The 6,437-nt window shown below is 33.2% G+C and overlaps 1 protein-coding gene across 2 annotated transcripts in view; it reads right to left on the bottom strand.

The window, feature by feature from the left end:
* Positions 1 to 6,437, bottom strand: part of LOC117108846 (protein Wnt-1-like) — a 63,812-nt gene that overhangs the window by 21,724 nt on the left and 35,651 nt on the right. For both annotated transcript variants that reach the window (XM_033251025.1, XM_033251018.1), the window contains exon 3: positions 132 to 394. In XM_033251025.1, coding sequence (XP_033106916.1) covers positions 132 to 394 — 263 coding nt within the window. The remainder of the gene's footprint in view (positions 1 to 131; positions 395 to 6,437) is intronic.

The following is a 6,437-nucleotide window of genomic DNA, read 5'->3' as shown; positions in this document are numbered from 1 at the left end:
TACAATAACAATGTTCTTTATTTCTTTATTGTGTTTATTATTATTATTGTTAATAATTTGTTGTTGGCTATCTAAATTTTTTAGGCCCGTACGTATTAATTAAAAATTGTAAAATAAAAATAAGTATTCACCTGTCTACCAGCCTCATAATTGTGCAGTGTCATTAGACTGGACGCTGTCTGTCCTTCCTCAGATGCATCGATGAAATCTTTTGCAAAATATTCCCCATACCTAATATTATCTGAGCACCCACCCCATGTAAAGTTGCTCCCTGCTTGGCGTTTTCTGTTGTCACAGCTGCACTCCATGAGTTCTCCACTACCGCAGGCTTTTGTGATGTCATACATTATCCCAGCGGAAGTGATTGCTTGTAAGTAGCCTATCTCCTTGTTTTCTGTAGGAATAAAAATTTGTATACAGTACTGATAATAATAATTAATATGATAAATCATATTGGGAGGATAAAATTGAGTCATTTTACATTATGTTTTCAGTTTTAACTAAATTACAGGTGGCTAAATTTATTTAACTGCCCTTCCATGAAAGGACATTTTTTTTCTCCATCAGCAACAAAAAATAATTTCTACTCTTCCCTCCCTTCACCAAGGTATTTTGTAAGAAATGGAGTTGTTAGTCAAACACAAAATACATGCTTAGAACTTTTTCCAAAAGTAATAATATTTATACTGCGTATGATATAATATGGTTAACTCATGTAGAGTCATACTAAACACAAAAAGAAGCTTTAACTTTGTGAGATCATCAAAGGTGTTAATCCATGACAGATTTCATTAAGCATTCTGGAAATCATTTTGCTTTCACAGTTAGACCCCTGATTGCAGCATTATAATAGTTTGATCTTGATATTTCCATCTTCTGCGAATTCTCAACTTGGTCCAACAGCTGCCAAAACATCCTAAAAACATGTTCAATTTTACTTGAAACATGGCACTTGATTTTCCTTTTTATTGAGCCACATTAAGTGCTTGATGGATACCATGTCGCATTTACTTCTTGGGTTACATAGTTTATTATATTTTCTTATTTAAAGTATGTTGATTTAGATTAATACAGTGAAGTCATTTCTTTGACCTTTCAAAAGTGACCTAAATTTAGACACATGTATAGCTGTGCTGATTTGATACTGAAAGTACCTGTTATCAAAACTTAATTAACTTGTTTATTTCAGTCCCTAAAGAAGGAATGTACAGGCCTAGATTAATTAAAATTGAGGATTTCAAGACAGTGTTACTCTATAATACTGTACATCAACATTGAATGGAAAAAAAAACTTCCATGATTCTTTATTTTCAGATTTTTTTTGGTTTCTTAATTCTTATGAAAACTTGAATGGATGATGATCTAATGTATTCAGAAGTTTAACTCATTGCAAGGGTACTGCATTTTTAGAAACGATCTGTAGAACTGTACATCTGAGATTAAGCAAATTGAAGTTGTTGTTTTAGTTAATTTTTCAGGGAACTGTACAAAATCAAGGAAGTATGAAATTATTGAACTGCTAAAAGGACAATGAAACATGAGCAAGCAAATAAAAACTATTGCATGGGGTCATTAAATGGCCAACTGACTCCATTTTGAGAGTCTCCAAAGGCATATGTATGAGTTTTATCGAAGGTTTTAGTCCAAAAGCTGTCATTATAAACATCTCAAGTTGTTTTTTGAAATGTTGAGTCTGTCATTAACTTAAAACTAGCCATATGGGTCATAGGTAATGACACAGTACATGACCCTATCATTTCCTAATAAGTGAATATATACTGAAGGATGCCATATTGGTCTGCATGCCAAGAGTATCCGACCATTTTGCCGAAACCCACTTTGGTAAGTTAATGGCACTTTGCCGAAACCCAATTTGCAGAATCCAGTTCACCGAAATCATGACAACCCATGTTTGTTGAAACCAAGTTTTTGGAGAAACCCAGTTTGCCGAATCTTGCCATCACCTCGTACCAAAGTATAGCATATAGCACTACTGTGCATTTGAAAACATGATGGATGGAATACTGGAAAACAACAATGCTGTGGGACTTAAAGGCATCTATCAGTTAAAATTTTAATGAAATAAAATGAAGGATTAAGCACCGTCCCTTCCCTCCCCTCCCCCCTCCCACTGTCATCTGACACCACGATGAAATCATCTGGGACCAAAAATTAACAATCTGAGAATCCATATAACATTCCCAATTCCTAATAGTGTTGTCACAATTTGGGCCATATTAAAAAACTCTCCCGCGAGCCCAGGGATTCTTATGCCGGGAACCTGACCTTTGATTTGGGGCTCCTGTCGCAAAATTTCTGGAGTCACCGCTGTCGCATGTGTAGATTTTAATTAATCTCTCTATATTTATTATTATTATGCTTATAATACTGATCTGATAGTCTACATAATTAATATGTTTGCTGAAAGCCTTCTAATTTTTAATCAAGTTTGATTTACAGTAGAAGACAAAAAAATACAATAATACTAAAATAAGCCGCTATTTATTTTGATTATAATACACAGTGATTGCATTACATTATTATGACTTCTAAATTCTTAATGTCAGACTTCTCGCCAACCAGCTGACTTTTCGCTGGAGCCACCACTTCTTACAGATGCAGTCATGGTAGGAGAGTGCTAAATCGTGAATTTTATGCTGTTGTTAATGTTTCACTGCTTTTAATTAATTGGCTTTCAGCAAACTGGGTTCGTCAGCAACTGGGTTTTGGCAAAGAGGGATTCATGGTTTCTGAGTCGGTCAGTAAACTGGCTTTCGGCAAATTGGACTCGGCAATAGCATTCAGCAAACTGGGTTTTCAACAATCTGGTCTAGATCCTAAATGTAAGAGGTATACAATTTTGTGACATTTTACACTTCTTGAGGATTTTATTTTTAAAGAAAAGTTTGTATCAAAAACAAATGTACGAAAACAAAAATAAAAATGTTTTTATCAAAACTTAGTTCTCTCTCTACTACTGTAGTTTAACTTTGGCAAGTCTTATTCGGTAGACTGCCTACAAAACAACTACTAATTTGTAGATATTTAGTATACTGATGAAGTTTTAAAAGTAATTGCCTGTTTTTTTAATGTTTAAAAATGATGTGAAATTAAAGCCTGCACTAATAAAATACATTAATTAAATAATCATTCATTATGGAATTGATGGTTCCAGACAGATGTCAAATTGTATTTGTTTACTTTGAATCTTGTTATTCAGTATTAGTAGACTTTCTAATCCAGTTATGTTGTTTCTTGAAATTGGCACAGGTCTCTCTCCAATTAAAGGCCAATTCCAAATAAAGACCATTTTCTGCAGCCCTGGGTAAATGCTTATCTTTTATCACTAGCTTTTGCCTCCAATTAAAAGACTCCCTCCATGGACCTACTATTTAGATACCAAAGACCAATAGTTTTGTGGACCCAACTGAAATTTTCCCTCCAATTAGGCCTAAATACAATAAAATAGTGATGTTAATGGAATTTTTTTCTATACAGTAATTAATTTGTAAAATGACATAAACATAAAACTATTAGCCACTGAATAATGATGATTTTATATAGTGATGTTTTAATGGAAAGTTTGGTATAAAAGAACAAGACTTGAAAGTCTGGATACCAAGAAATCCTATATTAAGAATAAATAAAGGTATACAAACATTAACTGTAATTAACATTTAAAGTATTATTTGTTAATTTCCCTTTAAATAGAGAAATCTAGACTAAATGTCCCAGTCTTTAACTAGTAATTCTACTAGACATCAAAGACAAAGTGTTAGTAGGACGTTGATGTTTGTATTTTTGTAATATTTACAAAATATTTAGATATTAAATATTTAAATAATATTTAGGTAAAGCAAGTGCATGACTTGATGTGAGGCTTCAAGAAATGTTTTATTAAGAATCAGTAACAGCATACAGTGATCCATTCTAAAATACTTAGAATACAACATTCAAACATACGTATCATATCATGGTTTTGGCAGACCCAACTGAAAATTTTCCCGGAGCCAGACCATACTCAGTCAGTGGTATGTTTTGAGGTATAGTTCTGAATTTCTTTGTCATTTTCAAGGGTGCCAGTTGGATATTAGCAAAAGAAATAGTTGTAATCTCTCGAAAAAAACTTGCCTCTCCATACAATATAATACGCTGCACCGTAACTGTTGTTGTCCATAAGTTATAAGCACAAAGGCACACGTTGAGGAATTAGAGCTGGAAAGAACAAACTTTGTTGTTGTTGCTGTCACTGGCTGAAATAAATTGTTTGTATCCTGAAAAAGTTCACTGCGTGAACGAAAGTTTGCACTAATAAAATATTTGTTAGTTTTAAAAGTGCTGCCTGTCTTTTTAATTTCAGTAAAGAAAACAATTAAGAGTGAACTACAGGGGGCTCTCAACTAGTAGTGGAGATGTGGCTTGGTGGTTGTCTGGTTTAATTACCGGGTAGCTTAGACACGAAGAGACCCTTAGTGAAGAAGCAAGTTACTGAACGAGCTGCTAGGCCAAACATCAAGTGCCATGACACCCCCCACCCCCCCACTGGTTAGGGCCTGATTTTTGATATGCCATTAATAATAGAATCAACCTTAAAATCGTTTTTTGGCCTTTTTTTAATGAAGTTATAGGCAATTATATACGATTTTACTATGATGTCACTGGCGAAAGAGTAACAAAAGATCGTGTAAATAGCGCCGCGTAGGGTATCCGCTACGTACAATCTTTGCGTGTACGCCGTAACCATGGCTGTAAATTGTGATTGTTACAGCATGCACGCAATGATCGTACGCGGCGGATACCCTACGCGATGGATACCATACGCGGCACTATTTACACGGTCTTTTGTTACTTTTTCGCCAGTGACGTCATGGTAAAATCGTATATAATCGTCTATAACTTCATAAAAAATAGCCAAAGAACGATTTTAAGGTTGATTCTATTATTAATGACATATCAAATATCCACTCTAGAACAAAAAATCATTTTGCTAGTTCTCTTTTAAATAGATCATCAAATTATTTCATTTATTTAAGAGGCCCACTGAAAATAGCTGAACTTCTTAGACATGGGTGGAAGAAGAAGAAAAACTGTCATACATTGCTTTTATATCGTGTATAATCTTAATATTCAAATATTGCAAAGTTCGGTGAAGCTAATAATAATGATTAAGTCAACATTATCACTTTTTTCAAAGGTTATGAATCTGGCAAATTGGGAAAATTTGTAAAAAAATGGGAAAAAAAATTGAAGATCTGTTATGTAAAACTGTTTCACTGATATAGCGAATATGTAAAAGTAAAAAGTTTGTAATGTAGAATCCTGTTCTAACCTAGAGCTGCTTGTTTGGTCAAAATTGTGTGTAGTGTGTTGACATTGATGGATTTGTAACCTAAAGGCAAAGGTTTAATGGCAATCACATTAGATTCTGACAAATGAGTAATGTACTACCTTTTTGGTACTACTGTATATTATTTTGTTACTTTATCAGTTAAACTTGATATCAACCTTTGAAATTTGCTATATGTAGAGTATAGTAGGTACTTATATACCACATATATAGATTCTATGCATCTGATTGGTTAAGATGCAGGCAGTGTTTTATTTCTGACCAATAAGCTGTCATTATTATCAATAATAATGATAATAATAATTTTATTTAATATAGCGCAAATAATATCCAATTAAAATAATCACAGGGGCTGTACACAATTTTAAAAATATAAGCTTACAAAAGATCAATACTTGATATGTAATTAACCTACTTTTGCAATCTAAAGAGGCAGCTTCAATTGGAGATGGACTTCTATTTGAGGTTTTACAGTATGCCTTTAAGTAACTATATAAACACATATATATACATATATATATATATATGTGTGTGTGTGCATATATATATGTTTGTGTATATATATAAGATGTGTATAAGAGACAGTCTAAACCCCCAGGCACTTTCTCTCCTACAATTACCTGGACACTCACACTTATTATAGTGGAGCTGTGGTTAAGCTAGAAAACTTTATATTGTCGTTTACTCGCTCATAAAAAGAAACTTAAGAGGATACATAATAAAGTACGGTGCTAGTATTTAGTCGATTTATGTAACAAAAATAAATTGCATTGTCACAGATTTTGTACATTTTGTAAAGAGCAATATTAGCAGAACTGCAGATATGGGTGATCTGCCTACCAATAGCCTAGCATCGAATTCACACCGTACAATAAAAGACTAATGATCTGCCAGATAAAACATGTTTCAGTAGTATTAATAAGTAGGGCCTAGCACCTAGAAAAACAACACCAAATCAGCACGGAGGAATAACTACATGTTATTTAATACACTGTAACATTATAATTTAATATTAAAGCACCCTTTATAACGGTAAAAGAAAGATGGAGTAACAAGTCAAAAGAAAAAAAAATACTTACTTTGTTTTATA

The sequence above is a fragment of the Anneissia japonica genome, unplaced genomic scaffold (assembly GCF_011630105.1).
Source record: "Anneissia japonica isolate Jap-2015-1 unplaced genomic scaffold, ASM1163010v1 scaffold26_len2425191_cov177, whole genome shotgun sequence".
NCBI lineage: Eukaryota > Metazoa > Echinodermata > Crinoidea > Comatulida > Comatulidae > Anneissia > Anneissia japonica.
Note: the sequence above shows the minus strand (reverse complement) of the source record. Positions and strands in the feature narration are given on the sequence as shown.